At 35.3% G+C, this 18,126-nt stretch overlaps 1 protein-coding gene across 3 annotated transcripts in view; it reads right to left on the bottom strand.

Annotated features, from left to right (window-relative positions):
* The window catches only part of CSMD3 (CUB and Sushi multiple domains 3), a 1,381,373-nt gene that overhangs the window by 459,548 nt on the left and 903,699 nt on the right, over positions 1-18,126 (bottom strand). For all 3 annotated transcript variants that reach the window (XM_068983804.1, XM_068983805.1, XM_068983806.1), the window contains 2 exons: positions 16,302-16,628; positions 12,230-12,424 (listed from right to left, as the gene is read on the bottom strand). In XM_068983804.1, coding sequence (XP_068839905.1) covers positions 12,230-12,424; positions 16,302-16,628 — 522 coding nt within the window. The remainder of the gene's footprint in view (positions 1-12,229; positions 12,425-16,301; positions 16,629-18,126) is intronic.

Below are 18,126 nucleotides of genomic sequence, written 5' to 3'. Positions count from 1 at the left end.
AGAGGTGAGTTCTATTAAAAGAGAAAAAAAATGAATACAAGATGGGGGTTATGGAGGGAAGACAGAAAGACCAGAGAAAGGAAGTGAGAAATACTGAAAACATGCAGAACCCTGGACTGCCTTCTCAGGTACATGCATCCCATTTCTTGTTTTTAGAAAATACAAGCAAAAAAACAAACAAAAAAATCTTCAGCCTCCTAGACCTTCCCTGAGTCCCAAAGAGCAAATTTAAAATTTATTGCTCAGGGAAGTGAGGGGATACAGTATATCTTTCAGAGTTCCTCTATAAGAACTAAGGTCCTTCGTAGGAGGAGGACAGTAACTTCAGGCTGAACACAAGATTCCTGAAAGACCACTCTGTTACCTCACCACCAACCAATCAGAAGAAAGTCACTGACCCTACATCCCTCACTTCAAATTCTGTATCTAGAAACTCTTCTCTGGGACTTCTCTGGTGGCACAATGACTAAGAATCTGCCTGCCAATGCAGGGGCCATGGGCTCAATCCCTGGTCCTAGAAGATTCCACATGCTTCATGCAGAGCAACTAAACCCATGTGCCACAACCACGTGTGCCTAGAGCCTGTGTTCCACAACAAGAGAAGCTACCACAATGAGAAGCTCCTGCACCACAACAAACAGTATCTACAACTAGAGAAAACCCATGTAAAACAACAAAACTCAGCACAGCCAAAACTTAATTAATTAAAAACCGAACAAAAACAACAACAACAAACTCTTCTCTGAAAACCACCAGGAAGCTGAGGTCTTTTGAGCATTAGCTAACCATTCTTCTTGCTTGGCCCAAGCAATAAACCTTTCTCTGTTCCAAACGGCAATATTTTGGCTTATTTAACATCCCTGTGCATAGGGCACATGAAATTAGGTCCAATAATTCTGTATGAGAAAATCTAGTAGTTCTTTGTTTCTGTAGCTTATAGTTAGTGAGGAAAATACCTTTTGGTTTCATGCAGTGGCTACTGCTTTTGAAGACTTCAAAGCTTTTTAGACATCTACAAGTGTCATTTTGTTGTTGTTTAGTCCCTAAGTTGTATTAGTCTGCCAGACTCCTCTGTTCATGGGATTTCCCAGGTGAGAATACTGGAGTGGGTTGCCATTGCCTTCTCCAGGGGATCTTCCTGACTCAGGGATCAAACCCGTGCCTCCTGCACTGGCAGGCAGATTATTTACAGTTGAGCCACCAAGGAAGCCCAGACATCTAGAGATGAGTTTATATTAAAAACTTATTAAAATGCAGATTTAGTAATTATAACGTAGGAACCAGAAATCTGCATTGTTAACAAAACCCGCACTCTATTCCAATCCCTCAGGTCATTTTACAACTCTTGGCTCACAGACCATGGTGACAAAATCTAAGAGAATATGGCTAATCTGTAGCTCCAAGATTCTCCTGGATAAACACTCAGGTTCCTGGCATAAAAAGGTAATTTCCATCTATTAGTGAAATACAGATTACCGCCTCTAATCCCCCTCCCTACTTTAAACAATGAAAGCAAAGCATAAATGATAAAGTAGACAAAATTCATTTATCCTGTTTCATTTTTCTAAGGCCTGGAGAAAGTCTGTTATAAATAATTCTTGCTGGAGTACTGACTCATTTCTGTGTTGCTTTAAGTAGAATGGACAAATTCAAGATACCCAGTATGCTTTAAGATATAAAAGAGTCAGAAATGTTTCAGACTGTATTCAGATAAATGTCTTTTGAATAAAAATGCTACAGAATCTTGGTGTTCTTTCATTTTAGAAATGACAGGTGCTCAGAAGGGGATTAAGGACCTGAAGACAGATTAGGTTTTGATCTCAGGGATTATAAACAAGGAGGGTTCCATTTCCTTCCTTATTTTTTTTTAACTTGCTTCATAGTGCATAATTGATTCAATGGACATACGTTTGACCAAACTCCAGGAAATAGTGAAGGACAGGGAAGCCTGACATGCTGCAGTTCATGGGGTCACAAAGAGCTGGCCATGACTGAGTGACTGAACAAGAACAACAACAACAAAGTAACCACCTGTTCTGTCCTCAGCATACCGGATGATGCTTCAAGGAAAATTATGGGAAACAAGTTGCATCTCTATCTTGGGTAAAAAGACAAAGCCAGAAATATAGATATTAAAGTGCCAAGAATGCAGAGAAGCAATCCTAGGTCTGAACCTCTTTTCGTTTCTATAACAACTTCTACTCTTCTCTTGCCCAGCTCTATAGAAATTAGGCGCAAACTCCTGAAGATTGCTATTAAATTAGTTTTCCCTATGGTAGTCCTCTAGGAATTTAATACTACCTTAATATGTAACTAAAAGAAGAGTCTATTGTTAGATATGAATAGGCAAACATGTGTGAATATACATTCTTTCTATGAGAACCACAAATATATTCTGGTTTATGCATCAGATTGTTACAGTAATTGCTCCCTCAAATTAACTACCTCCAAAGAGTGAAATGTCTGTGAATGAGAAGGATTTCCTTTCTTTTGAGGCTAATTGAGACTCAAGAAAAAAATCCTTTATTCTCAAAGGTTAGGTTCATTGGCAAGCAAGTCCAGTCTTGCTGTCAAACAGTTTTCCCAGGGACTCTAGTCCCATCCTAATCACACAAGGAATTCTCTCAGACATCCCATTATGGGTAGGAAGCCATAGTTCTTCAGGGAGTTCTCCACTGAGAACAAGGAAGTTCTTGCCTGAATAAGCATTTTATGGAGTATTATGAAAGTCATGGAAGACAAACAGAAATTTCTCCCTTTCTTCTTTCATCCTTAAATATAGCCTTCAAACATGCACTGATAAATCTTATTCTCCTTAAAGAAATGTTTGGTGCAGCCTCTAAAATTCTCATCACTTTCAATATTAAAAACATTTAGTCCAAATTAATTTAAAATTCTTATTTCTTCCACCCACCCACCCAAGGTGCATCTGTGATCACGTTGGAGGATGGAGGGGAGGATGCTGATAATGCACCAGTAGTTGGTGATTCATTCCTTCATTCATTTCAGCAGCTGGAAAAGAGAAGATGCTCTCCCTTCCTATAAGAAGATAAAGTAAAAGCTGAACAACCTTTGACTCTAACAATTTAATTAGATACACAGACATTAACAGATTGATAGATATCTCAATCTCTCCTACTTTTCTTTTGTTGCTTATATAAATTGGTAGTGAGATAGCTGTGTTATGATTAAGAGAAATAAGTCAGAATCCACTTAGTAAACCACAAAGGAGGTATCTGAACCTCGGGTTTATGGAGGGGGATACTAAAAAATCTTTTTCCTTAGCGGGTATGGTATAGGTTGCCAATCCCAAAGTAACAGGAAATTTTGCTTGAAAACACTGTTAGTCATACATTTTGCTTCTACTGTTTTTCTTCTCAGGGAGGCCAAAATGATAATAATACTAGAAATTATGATGAGTCTTCACAAGGAAGTGACAACTTTTCTTTCAGTTAGTCTTAACTCAGCATCCTTAATTAAATCAAATGCTTTGAGCCAATAGCATTCATCTGACTCTTCCAATGTATTTTATTAAATGTAATCCTCTTTATCTATAATGTAGTTCAATGAATGTATTACATCCTAATTATATTCAAGAACATGACCACATAATCCAGAAGGCCAATATTCCATTTCCATTTTTGTTGAAGGGATTGCTTTATATCAAAGTGGGTGTTGCTATCTACAGTCAAGCAGTGCATGGGGGACAAACAGCCAGGTAAAAACAGGGAGAGAAGCAGATAGTATATACGTATTAGTCCTAGAGGAGAAATAACTATGAAGAAACTAATAGGTGGGCAGAGGTAAGCTGAATAACAAATGATTTCTACAGAACTGAATAGGAGTGAGAGCAGAAGCAGTGAGACTAGTCAGAAGGCTGCTGCTGTAATCTAGGTCATAGACGATGGTTGTTTGAACCAGTGTCAGCAGTTAAGAAAGTAACAAGCAGATGGGTTTTGAAAATAAGTATTCAAAGTAGAGCTTAACGTATTTTTCTGATGGATTGTGTACAGTTATGACAGAAAGAAAGGAGTCAGAAATTACTCCTAAGAGTTTTTGCTAGAATTACTGGAAGAATGGATGAGCTATTAATGATGATGGTGAAAGTCTGTGACAGTATCAGATTTGGAATGACCAGGGAATCTGATTAGTTTTGGACAGGCTAAGTTTGAGATGCCTATTAAACATCTAAGCAGAGATATTGAGGAAGAAGTAGAATAGGTGACTCCAGACTTCAGACAGAGAACTAGGCTGGAGGTGGAAATTTGAGAGCCTTCAACACAGAGATGTTATTTAAGGATGGAGACTGGATGGAAATTACGAATAGAATGAGTGGAAATAAGCAGAAGAAAATATTCAAGACCAAGCTCTAGGACATAAACAGAGATTACAGACATGAGGAGAAACTAAGAAGAGAGACTAAAATGATCTTGAGTAGCATACTTATTAAAATGAAATGTAATAAGGTATATAATTTCTAGATTAGTCCAAATTTTTTCATGAACAGTTAAATGATTTTATAGTTTTAAACTATCAAGTAACATTTGATTTTAAAATGTAAATAACATGTGTTTCAGATTATAGAAAAATTATGAATACATTTTAACAGAAATTTTATTTTTGGTCTGCAAATAAATCCTTCTCATTCTTCAGTCTGAATGAGTACAGTTCAGTAGCATTTTTTAAAAGACATTCATCAATGAATAATAAATCCTTATACTCAAGAAAAGTTTCCTTCTATGACTACAACAGAGATATAAAACAATTTATGTCCAACTGTCTTACAGAAAACTCTAGATGACTTAGTGCTCACTGTTGGACACCTAGGAAGAGAACTGTCTCATTTGATTCTAAATCTCAAGGCACGGTATCTCTTTCAAGGTTTTTGAAATTCATTGGCTGGTTTATTACTGGCAAATATAGGAGCAGGTAGTTATAAAGTAGAAATGCAAATTAGAGAGTAATTTGAAAAGACAGGTCAAAAACTTGACTTCTTTTTTTAAAACCAGTGCATAATTTCTTATAATGAAGTGGAAAATTGCATTTACCAAGCTTCTATGGAGAAAGAATTTTAATTCAAAACCATTAGAATGGGATGAACTAGTCTTTCCTGGGGGCAGAGTACATTGGAGTTAATAGGTAGGTCTTGGCTAACCTTAGGGTTAAGTATTGAGGAGAAGGGCCTAAAATATGTGAGCAAGAGCATGGGGCTGAGAAAAGGAAAACTGGAAGAAAGAGAAGAACAGCTTAATGATTAGAGAAATGTATGTGTAGTCATCAGAGGAAAAAAATGATCATAAAAAAGATGGTGTTGATTTTTATATGTAACAACTACCTTGAATGGGAGACAGGGGAAAATATAGCTTAGAAAAATATTTGGGATGCTTTCTAGTTACTGCATTGTTTAAAACCTTTGCATCCCAGCTCAAAGAAAATCAAGGTAAAAATTCTGTCTTACTTACTGCTTCTTGAGTCTGGTTCAGTTCTGAGTCAGCCTGAATCAAATTAAGCCATACAATTGAGCCACAATAGCAGCTATGATGGTGTAGTCATCACCTAGAATCAGACATTCTGGAGTGTGAAGTCAAGCAGGCCTGAAAAAGCGTTACTCAAACAAAGCTAGTGGAGGTAATGGAATTCAGGCTGAGCTATTTCACATCCTAAAAGATGCTCTTAAAGCATATATACCAGCAAATTTGGAAAACTCAGCAGTGGCTAAGGACTGGAAAAAGTCAGTTTTCATTTCAATCCCAAAGAAGAGGAATTTCAAAGAATGTTCAAACTACCTCACATTGCACTCATTTCACATGCTAGAGATCAGTCCTGTGTGTTCTTTGGAAGGACTGATGCTAAAGCTGAAGCTCCAGTACTTTGGCCACCTCATGCGAAGAGCTGACTCATTGGAAAAGACTCTGATGCTGGGAGGGATTGGGGGCAGGAGGAGCAGGGAACGACAAAGGATGAGATGGTGGGATGGCATCACCGACTCAATGGACATGAGTTTGAGTGAACTCCGGGAGTTGGTGATGGACAGGGAGGCCTGGTGTGCTGTAATTCATGGGGTCTCAAAGAGTTGGACACAACTGAGCAACTGAACTGAACTGAAGATAATGCTCGAAATCTTTCAAGTTAGGCTTCAAGAATAGGTGAACCAAGAACTTACATATATACAAACTAGATTTAGAAAAGGCAGGGGAACCAGAGAACAAATTGCCAATATCCAATGGATCATAGAAAAGCAAGAGAATTCCAGAAAAACATCTACGTCTACTTCACTCACTACATTAAAGATTTTGACTGTGTGGATCATGACAAACTGGAAAATTTTTTAAGAGGTGGGAATACTAGACCATCTTACCTGTCTCTGGAGAAACCCATATGCAGGTCAAGAAGCAACAATTAGAACCAGACATGAAACAGACTGGTTCAAAATTGGGAAAGGAGTATGACAAGGCTGCATATTGTCACCCTGCTTATTTAACTTACAGGCAGAGCACATCATGGGAAATGCCAGGCTAGATGAATCACAAGCTGGAATCAAGATTGCAGGGAGAAATATCAACAACCTCAGATATGCAGATGATACCACTCTAATGGTAGACAGTAAAGAGGAACTAAAGAGCCTCCTGATGAATGTCAAAGAGGAGAGTGAAAAGGCTAGTTTAAAACTCAACATTCAAAAATTAAGATCATGGCATCTGGTCCCATCACTTAATGGCAAACAGATGGGGAAAAAAAAGGGAAACTGACAGTTTTTATTTTCTTGGGCTACAAAATCACTGCAGATAGTGACTGCAGCCTGAAATTAAAAGACATTTACTCCTTGGAAGAAAAGCTATGACAAATCTAGACAGTGTATTAAAAAAGCAAAGACATCACTTTGCTGACAAAGGTGCATCTACTCAAAGTTACCGTTTTTTCAGTAGTCATGTACTGATGTGAGAGTTAGACCATAAAGGTCTGAGCGCTGAAGAATTAGTGCTTTTGAACTGTGGTGCTACAGAAAACTCTTGAGAGTCCCTTGAACAGCAAGGAGATCAAACCAGTCAATCTTAAAAGAATCAACTCTGAATATTCACTGGAAGGACTAATGCTGAAGCTGAAGTTCCAGTACTTTGGCCATCTGATGCAAAGAGCTGACTCACTGGAGAAGACCCTGATGCTGGGAAAGATTGAGGGCATGAGGAGAAGGCAGTGACAGAGGATGAAATAGTTGGATGGCATCATTGACTCAATGGACATAAGTTTCAGCAAGCTCCTGGAGATGGTGAAGGACAGTGAAGTCTGGTGTGCTGCTATCCATGAGGTTGCAAAGAGTTGGACATGGCTGAGTAATGGAACAATACCACCAATTGATACATCTATGGCAAACTCTTTATAATCTGTCATCTCTATGCCCAGGTCTCCAATTTGGAGAAAAATTGAGGGGTATAGTTAATGTCTGTGTATACAAACAATGAATTTCCAAGCCTTCACAGTTACAATGCTATGAATGCATTTTCTGAAAATTAGGTGGTGAAGGACAGGAAACCCTGGCAGGCTGCAGTCCATGGGATTGCAAAAAGTCAGACATGACTGAATAACACCACCAACAACAAGCAGCTAAATTATTAGAAAAATTGCAGTGCCAGATGACAAAAAAGAATCAAATATAAGCAGAATGTCAGTGCAAAGTCAAAAGGACAGTGTAGACTGAGGTTGAAATTACCCCTCTGGGGGAAAATGCACAATTCTGGATAGGATGTTCCAGCTGGACTCTAGGTGCCAGAGGATTGGACCTGAAAAAATTCACTGATTTACACAAATTCACAAAAATGAGGAACTCAGAAAGCATTTTCTTAAAATAACTATCTGGAACATTGTTCATAGATAAGAACACTCAGTTTCCTGGGACATTTGTGTGTTTTCTCAAAAGGGAGGGGAGGTTGATATATGACTTCTAACCTGTTCCAGCAGCCTGACATACTCCCCAAAGGACTGGTTGCCGCTGTTGAATTTCCAATTAAAGTGCCTTAGTAACCATTAGTTCAAGCCATTTATCTCTTGGAATGTGCTCTTTCAAATGTGCATGAAGAGACTGTATGTGCTAATGGGAACATCGTTGTCAGCTGTTAATGATATTCTTGCATTCTTGTTTATTATTGTTGTTAAACAGAGAAATGCTTATTAACAAACATATCTCTATAAAAAGTGAGAAATAATACCTCATCCTTAAAAGGACAGACTGTTTTATTCAGCCCACCTAATTTATTTCTCTTATTGTGTTGCTTTTGTAAGCACTGAGGTTATGACATGGAGTGTTTGGTGCTATTAGTGAACTCAGATCCATCAAAACCTCCACCTAATGGCACTTAGCTTCAGCTCACTAGAGGGCATAAATATCAAGATGAATTTGAATTGAGTGCAAGTGTTGGAACAATATGTTCTGGATATGCAGTAAACTCATAGAAATATTTAAAACAAGACATAGCAAGGAAAAGGGACGAACAATATGGGCATGAGGAATACTTTTTAAGGAATATTTCTCTGTAGAAAATCATGAAAATCCCTATGTCAACCCATTATAGGAGACCTATGATAACCATTCATCATGGCTCTAGGATGTATCTGTGAAGGAGACTCCATGCAGAGATTGGCCCTAGATAAAGCCAGTTTTATTCAGGTTACTGTCTAGGTGTGGGTGAAAGAGTCATTGATTGTTGCTAAATTGAGTTAGGCAGACGGTTTGTGAAATTCAAAGTGAATAATTCCAATACTAATTATAAAAAACCCAATTCTGTTAACAATTACATTTAAGCTATCTGAAATAAATCTTAGTTCAGCTATGGGATCATAGAACTGCAATATATTATGATTTCATCTCTCTCTTTTGGTTTGAACAATCCTTATTCAAGGTCTGTGGCAGATAAAAGGTTTCTTTTCTTCTTAAAGATGTTCCACAGTTTTAGGATTGAAGACTGGTTGACATGGGTGGATCATTAATTTGCCAATAATGCCTAAATTTCTATACAATTGTGATAGAGAGGAGTTGGGTGGAGAGAGCAATCTTTAAGTGAATTGAAGCCCTGGATTTTCTTATCAAAACATTTTATAGTGACCTCCTTTGCTCTGTAAATTCTGATGAAAACAAATTATTTTCTATTTTCTAATTTTAACACATAGAAATCCATTGTTGTTGTTCAGTTGCTAAATTGGGTCTATTTAGTGACCACATGGACTGTGGGCCATCAGACTCTACTGTACATGGGATTTCCTGGGCAAAAATACTGGAGTAGGTTGCCATTTCCTTCCCTACAGGATCTTCCCAACCCAGGGATTGAACCCACATCTCCTGCATTGGCAGGCTGAGTTCTTTACCACTCAGCAACCAGGGAAGCCCATAGAAATCCATACACATTAGCAACTTTTCACAATGCATTTGATTTTGTAGTTCTTTATGTTTAGAAAATCAATTGTAAGAGAAGGTTATTTCTATTAATTATAATATATAAACATACACATATTTAATCTATATAAAATATTTAAGACAATGATAATTTTAAAAACAGCTAAAATATTAAGTATATATTGGAAACTGTGAGAGAGTCCCAGAGGATAAACTATAATAAATAATAAGCAAAACTTTTTTTGTCAAAATATAAAAGGCTAAAGAACAAAGACTATAGGCAGAGAAGGCTCTCAGACATATTTCTTTGTGTGAGTTAGAGTGGCTATGTGGACACTTGGGGAATGGGGGAGGAAGAGTTGCACTAAAAATTATATATATATATATATAGAGAGAGAGAGAGAGAGAGAAAGAAAGAAAGAAGGGAGAGAAGAATGAACTTAGAAAAAGAAAAAAAAAAAAAGCTTTCCTCAGCTAATCTCAGGCTTGTTTTGTTAGTATCTAAATAGAATTCTGGAAAAACTAAAGGAAATCTTTAGAAACCTTAATTAGAGTTTTAGAAATGAAACCCACCATAGTTAGCTACACAGGAACTGACAGTAGTCTGTTTTATCCAGTGGAAACTGGCTCAAAACATAGCCTGGGATATGGCAGGTAATCTGGCAAGTGCCAGGGTAAGACTGCTTCCAGCCCACTACCATTCTGCCCTCCCTGGCTCCAGTCTTATCCTTAGTGATGTTCCCACTTAGTGTGGGATCCAGAAATTGGCAGGTGAGTCAGCTGCATGTAATTTTACTCACATATGCAGAAAAAAATATTCTTCTCCTTTGAAAAATTTACAAAGTTCTCTTTAGAAATCTGAGACCCTGTTGGCCTGTGCCAAATGAGAATTCTGAATATTTTGTTTCACTTATTTTTAAAAGTTAAATGCCATTCATTTTTCATGGTGAAAAGTCTCATTGAAACTGCTCTCTCACATAAAGTAGCAATTCATCAAATGATCTCTTGATGTCAACCTCATTATTTTTTACCGCTCCATGCATCCAGGCACCAAACAGCACCTAAACCAATACCTAAGTTAGCCAAGCGAGCTCTCAGTGAGATCCAGTTATCTGGAGGTGGACTCTATGTCCACTGAGACTGTAAATAACCTCGTGCTGGGAGGGGCTCAAGTCATGTCACTTCTAAACTGAAGCAGCTTCCTGTTGTCACAGGATAATTTTTAATCTCCTTAGTGCTGTTACAAAGTATTACATTATTTAGAGGCCTCTGAATTCATCAAGCCCCATCCCTCTATCTTCCAATCCCATCATACTGAACCAATGCTATGCCTTCTTCCTGAAACAAACTTTTATCTCCTACTTTTCCCTCAAATACTAATGCAGACTTTCCTGACTGATTTCCCAAGTCTAGGCTGGGCACTAGGTTAAAAAAATGATGAGCTCTGGGCAAAGCATTATGGAAAAACTTGAATGTTACTTTCAACTCTCTCCTTTTATTTTAGTCCTGCACTGTGCAGATTCATTATGCATTTTAAACATAACAGCATAGTCATAGCCTTGTCAGGGTAACCCCTATGAAGCCCATAATATTTGAGGTTTGGAAAAGAACAGTGAAGTCATCTAGTTTGGCCCTCTGATGTTAATATGAAGAAGTGATTAGAAAAGGAGGGAGGTGCTAACTGAAGGGACTAAGGGGAAAACTTAATTGCATGGTCTAGATTATTTCATCATGATACATTATGAAAATGCTCAATTCAATGAAACTCAAAATTTATAGGTACTAGCTGAATTATTCAATTAAATTGGTTATACTTTTAGAAACTATGTATTAAACATTCCCAATTTATTAGCTAGAAATTGAGAAAACAAAGGTCCAATGTCAGTCTGGAAACAGCTAAGAAGAATATTTGGGAAAGCAAAAAAAAAAAAGAAACCACTCAAAATTGTCACCTAAAATCACTAAATGGTGATCTATTGAAAAGTGTTTAATGATTCTAGTTCATCTATGTCTTAGTAAAAGTTCTTTCATATATATTTTTTTATAAAATGGTTATGTAACCTTAGAGTAGGAGGAAAATGTAATTCAAAATGTTAATTCCTACTGTGTCAATTCTAACTAAAACCCAACCCACATTCACTCTTACAGATTCTATATTAAAACACTAAATACTTGATATATAATATTATCCTTAAGATAATCATCTTTCCCTTTTACCAAGGATTTGTGAGTTTATGTGAGTATATATATTCAAAGATGTATCGATACTCACAAACACTGCACATATATATATATGCTATACATATATAACACATATTTTGTCTTGAACATTCTTGACTACATTATATTACATTCAAATCAAAATTTTAAAAAATGTTCAGTAAACTTCCTATAAAATTGTACATGTTAAATAACAGGTGCTTTAGCATAAACTTATTCATTGTAATTAATAATAATACATTTTTTGAAAATAAATTTATATCATGAATATTTAAAATACCAAGAAAAATATGACTGAAAACTATAAAGTTTACTCAGCTATAATTATGAAATATATTGAAGGTAACCTGCATGTGCAACTAATATTTACTATTTATTAGTGTATATCTATCTTTTAATAAGCACTTCTTTTAAAAGGAGTTTCTAAAAGATTTCTAAAAGTTAAAATAATAAAGATAAAATAATAAATATTAAATGTGTAATTTACATACTATATGTCCAAAGAAAAAATACTAAATGATATTTTAAGATTACAACAGTCCTGGCACAAAAATGCATTTCCTGTTATGGTTTCTAGTGCATTCTGATGATGGAACTGTATTTTTCACTGAGCATTGTGCTTACCTCCACATCTTGGAATTGGGCCACTCCACATCACTTTTCCATCCATAAGTATACATGTAATTGTTTCTGTTCCCTGGGTTTTAATAAATCCTTCTTCACAAATAACTGAAATCGAACTTCCTAATTGAAAGTTGTCCCCAAATCTCCTTGCATTGATCGGTATTCCAGGATCAGGACACTCATTATGTCCAAATGCTTGAGAACAGCAAAAGAGAAAAACATACAAACTAGTAGCGTGAAACAGAACGTTTGAGGATCTGGGTGATAAAAATTGACTTTTAGAAAAGGTTATGTTCATTACTAGAAAAGACCTTATTAAAAACAAAACAAAACAAAACGAAAAACAAAACAGAGAGACTCTTCTCTGACCACACCTGTTTCTCTCTCTGATGTATAATAGATGTATTGGTGTTAAAATAAGAACTGCACAATAAAATTACAACATTTCAAAATAGAATTGTTTCTGCTTATTTCTTGAAATCATTAGCTTTATCTAAGTAAAATTTCCAGGTTAAGCTGAACAAAGTTCCAATTAATGTGAATACAGAACAGATTGACTATATGTCCTTGAAAAGTTCTGTTGTGATTCACCATTTGGAATAAAGAGAGTCTCATTGTGAGAATTAACATGAAGTGTTTCAATCTAGGATGAAAGTCTTTCAATTTTTCAATAATTTTCCACATATCATTTATTCTCTGCCATCTAGGAGAAGGGAAGAGAGCTAATTCTTTTGCAATCACTATGTTCTAGGCACTGTGATAGAAGCTGTAGATATTATACATTACCACATCACTTAACATGTAGAACAGCCTGATAGCCATTTACTCTAAAGAGTAACATAAAATTCAGAAAAAGTATTACTAGTTTGCCTCAGATCATCAAGATACTATTGAAATGTATCCCCTGGTCTGACTTTAAATTTTTTCTCCACAACATATTCTGTCTTGGATCATTTGTCTCATGTCTCTCAAATGAATGCAAGTTTCTTGGTTCAGGGTCAGTACCTCATTTCACCTTGTATCATCCAGGATGTGTATTTAGCCCCATCCCAGCAAGTAGCAGAATTGTAAGGACAATGTGTTTACTTAAATTTCTCATAGATTATAGGTTACATGAGCCCTATAAATTTGCAATGTAAGTGTTTAAATTAGTATAATATAAATGGAAGAATATTTAAAGTAGCAAAATCTAAATAAGTAAAATCTATTTCATGAGGCATATACAATTTGATATCATATTCATACTGCACGAGTACATGGAATTATTTCAATTTTTCACTAAATCATCACTGATATTGTTCATAACTTTTATAATTATATTGTCCATCTCCTCATTTTTAAGTTAAACAGTACAAAATAATATTAAGTGAAAGTGAAGTAGCTCAGTCATGTCTGACTCTTTGCGACCTTCATGGACTGTAGCCTACCAGGCTCCTCTGTCCATGGGATTCTCCAGGCAAGGATACCGGAGTGGGTTGCCATTTCCTTCTCCAGGGATCTTCCCGACCCAGGGATCGAACATGAGTCTCCTGAATTGTAGGCAGACAATTTACCATCTGAGCCACCAGGGAAGTCCTTTCACTTTCAGTACAAAATAATATTAAGTAAATTCTAAAATGTATAAAATTTATTTTGCATGTACACTCATTTCTAATTTCTTTCTGTTGTGCTTTTTAAAAGCATAATTTTGATTAAGTCTGGTCGCTCCTGAATATAACATCTTCTGTATAATTTTTCAGGAAAAAACAATCAGTAGGAAGCATGGGAGTAAGAATTTGAATACAATGGGTTAAATCATTTACTAGAAAAATAGAACAAGGAACAAAATAAATATTTCCATATCTTCAAGGTACCATAAATATTAAAGTTAAAAACATTATGCATTTAAGGAAATTCCGTGGCAGTCAAGTGCTTAGGATTTGGTGGGACCCAGAGTTCATTTTAAAGTTGGAGAACTACGATCCCTGTTTAGCCAAAAAAACAAAAAAAACAACCAGATATGTGCATTTACAACAACATAAAACGTGTAAATAGAAAAATGCATATATTCTCTATATTTATGCATATATATGAAACATTTTAAAAGGGACTTCCAGATAAAGTAACTAATTTATAGAGAGAGCCTATATAACATATCACGGTTAAATTAACTTGAACAATGTGCAATTACACATTGACAACTTTTGAGTGCCAGTATTCACTAAGAGTGTCATCTTGAAAAGACAACAACCACATTTAGTTACTAATTGACAAAGCTCAGCACTGAATGCGCTAGGGCAAGGGTGTGGGGGAGGAGGGCACAATTTTTTTCAAAGAGCAGGAAATTAAATTCTATTATAATGTGACACAAATATTAACTCATCAAGCTGGTGAATGGAGTGTGGTACTTTTGCACATAAACAATAAAAATCACTGACATTCTATAGCTTCAGGTAAAATATGTGGAAATAGAAGTATCAGTATGTACATTTGTTAACATACTAAGGTATTTTCTTTATGTGATTCTTTTTCTATATTTATCCATGTTATTTTTGGAAAATAATATTCATCCTTTTGAAACACAAAAAATGTGGATGACAGACAATAGGTAAATAACCTCAAAGAATTCTTGAAACTAGAATAATAAAATGAGCACAGTAATACAAGAATTTTCAAGGGAATAGCTCAGAAGGCAACTAAACAATAACTGCTAATGTTTATTGAGCATTTATTAGGTATATATAATGAATTGTTTACATGCATTACCCTACTCTGATTAAATAAAATTCATATTTTATGGCATGATAAATATTTAAACATAGATTTTTTTTTCCTCCACCTTCTTGGGCCTCTTTCCTCCTCTTCAGTGTATATTGTGCATCTGCATTAACCAGATCTCCTTAGGAGATACTGCTGCTGCTGCTGCTGCGTCACTTCAGTCGTGTCCAACTCTGTGCGACCTCATAGATGGCAGCCCACAAGGCTCCCCCGTCCCTGGGATTCTCCAGGCAAGAACACTGGAGTGGGCTGCCATTTCCTTCTCTAATGCAAGAAAATGAGAAGCGAAAGTGAAGTCGCTCAGTCGGGTCCGACTCCTCACCATGGACTGCAGCCTACCAGGCTCCTCTGTCCATGGGATTTTCCAGGCAAGAGTACTGCAGTGGGTTGCCATCACCTTCTCCGCCTTAGGAGATAACACTCCTTCTCAATCTCCTTAATCACTTCTTAATCACTTCTTCTTAATCACCACTTGTTTTGTATATTGTCTCAAAAAATTGCCTAACTATGCTTTGACATCTAACAGTGGAACAGTCCTCAGAGCTTTCTGAAAGACTGTCTCCCAGGTTATAATCCGCAGGTTGTCTTCAAAAAAGTTTTTCATTTCTTTCTTATTTATATCAGCCAATACATTAGCTTATTCTATTAAATCTAAACCACTGATTATTTTTTTTATTGACAACTCCTTACAAAAACTCAATATAACTTTATTGATGGGAATGCTGAGCCTCTGTTGTTAAACCTAAAAATGTATTAGAGCAAAGCCAAGATTTGAAGTTCCATAGACTGATTTTAGAGCTGATCTTAATCACTAAGGTACCATCCACACAGTGGCTTTGCTAAGTCAATTTAGTAATCCACTGCCCCAAAATTAGTAATTTCCTTCTCTGTGATACTTTGATAGTCTAGTGAATTTTATCTTTGGAATTATAATTCTGTGTTGTCATTATTTGTTTAAAATTCTCTACTGATTTATGAGTATCCTGAAGGAAGATATGTTTGCATACCAGTAACAGGGAAATATGTATAGTAGATGTCAGATTATGCTTATATGATTTCATAAAATGAGTTAATATATTGGCTGATATAAAATTATATTTGAAATATATCTCCTTAATATCATGCCTCTTAAAAGGAGAAATGACACAATGAATTAAAATATGGTTAGAATCAAGGACTAAAAGACGACCCTAATAGAAATTATACATATGGTGTGCTCAAATTTCCTTATCTGAGGAACAAGAGGGCTGTTTTGTATGATTTCCTTTCTAGTTCTAATTTATAGAAATATGTTATACAGAAAAATTAAACTTACTGTTGTAAGTGATGTTAAAGCCACGTCCTGACATTGAGTGGTCAGCTTGAAATTCCAACCGTAGTATATGACTATTGCTAGTAAGATGAGAAGGCACTTCAGCCCCAGTAAAGGTTCCAAGAATTGGGGAGTCTGGAGAGTCCCCGTCTTTAATAGCAAGGAAGTCAAACTGGGATTCCAGATCAAAGTCATTGAAAGAAAGGTGTATTCGACTTCCTGGATCAGAGATTATTGTCCAGATGCAATTTAAATTATTTCCATACCCTTCTGGATAATCAGGAGAAAGGACTGTTCCCATTGGTGCAGTAAAGTTAGAGAGGCAAGGAACTGTTAAAATAGGAGAATCATAAAATATAATAAATGTTCAAAAGTAATACAGTATCTCAATTTGCCATTGTTAATAATTACAATAATCAATTAGAAGTTTGAAAAAAATATTAAACAATGTAATCTGTCTTGTAAAACAGAAAAAAATTGTTACTGTTTGCACATTATTAGGGAAGGCAACTAGTACCTTGAATTACTATATGTTAAATATGCACGAAAACATAACTAGAGTAATAACAATTTATTTTGACATTTATCATGTCTATGTTAGAGTATGGTGCAAAGTTTTACTTTCTGTACTTCAGAAAATATTGGAGAAGAATATAGACATTTCCATAGAAAGCTCACATAATGATTGAAAACAAACAAACAAAAATAACATGTAGGTACTAACATTACCAGGATGATACAACCTGAAGAAAACCTGCAGTAAGGGTAATAACTAGGTGAACTTGATTCCTATCATGGGCATGGAATGCTCTGATAGCTTCTAACACAGATAAGGAGATGAGTTACACACGATAGTGGCTAACATTGGAAAGACAACTAAATAATAATTTTCATATCATAGTAAGGTTAGGCTTTATTTCCCCATAGATTTTTTTTTTTTAACTTAAAAAAAAATCTGATTTAAAGGTTCACACAGAAAAGTTAGAAAGCAGAGGAAGGATAAGAACAAATGATCTATCACACAGGGGAAATCATAGTTTAAAAAAAGTATTATGTTTTTCCAGTGTTTCTTCTTACATATTTTTAAACAAAACTGAATTCATACAATTTTGTACCATACTTTATTGACAAAGGATGTGAACTTTGGCCCTCAGAATATTTTGCTAAATTCTTGTATATAAAAGCTGTATTATCTTATGCTTAAATATAACAAAAATGTATTAGATAGTGCAACACCCCTACTAGCATGAATACGGTTATTATCTGACCTTTTTATTTAATAAGAAGAATGATATCACAGTGTTTTAATTAGCACTGCTTTGCCTTCTAGTAAAGTTGAAGATTCTATCAGCATTATCTAAAGCTTAGTGGTATTTCAAGACTTTACTTCAGAATTATTAAATCTAGGTATTCTTCCAAGTAGACAACCTTTGTCTAATATTGCAGAACCTATTAATGTAGGGTATTACATCAAAAATTGAAATATTTTAAATCATTTTAGTAGATGCTAATATTGTGTTTAATAGACTAATTTTAAATAATGCTGACTAGAACAAACTTTAAGAAAATCCAGAGAAAACTTTATGCAATTTTGAAAAGACTTAAGCCCTGAATTCTGATATATGGTAAATATGTAACAAGTAAAAATTTCCTTTTTTAACCAACAATAGCTAATTTGAAAATGCAATTGAAAGATAGTTTATGAAGAAAAATAAAGTTATAAAGTACAGGACTATAAAAGGTAAGGACTAGAAATATCCTTACAAAAATATGAATAACTCATACAAAGAAAATTATAAACTTATTGAGAACAGGAAATTTTACAAAT

This window comes from Capricornis sumatraensis, chromosome 11, assembly GCF_032405125.1.
Source record: "Capricornis sumatraensis isolate serow.1 chromosome 11, serow.2, whole genome shotgun sequence".
NCBI classification, from domain to species: domain Eukaryota; kingdom Metazoa; phylum Chordata; class Mammalia; order Artiodactyla; family Bovidae; genus Capricornis; species Capricornis sumatraensis.
Note: the sequence above shows the minus strand (reverse complement) of the source record. Positions and strands in the feature narration are given on the sequence as shown.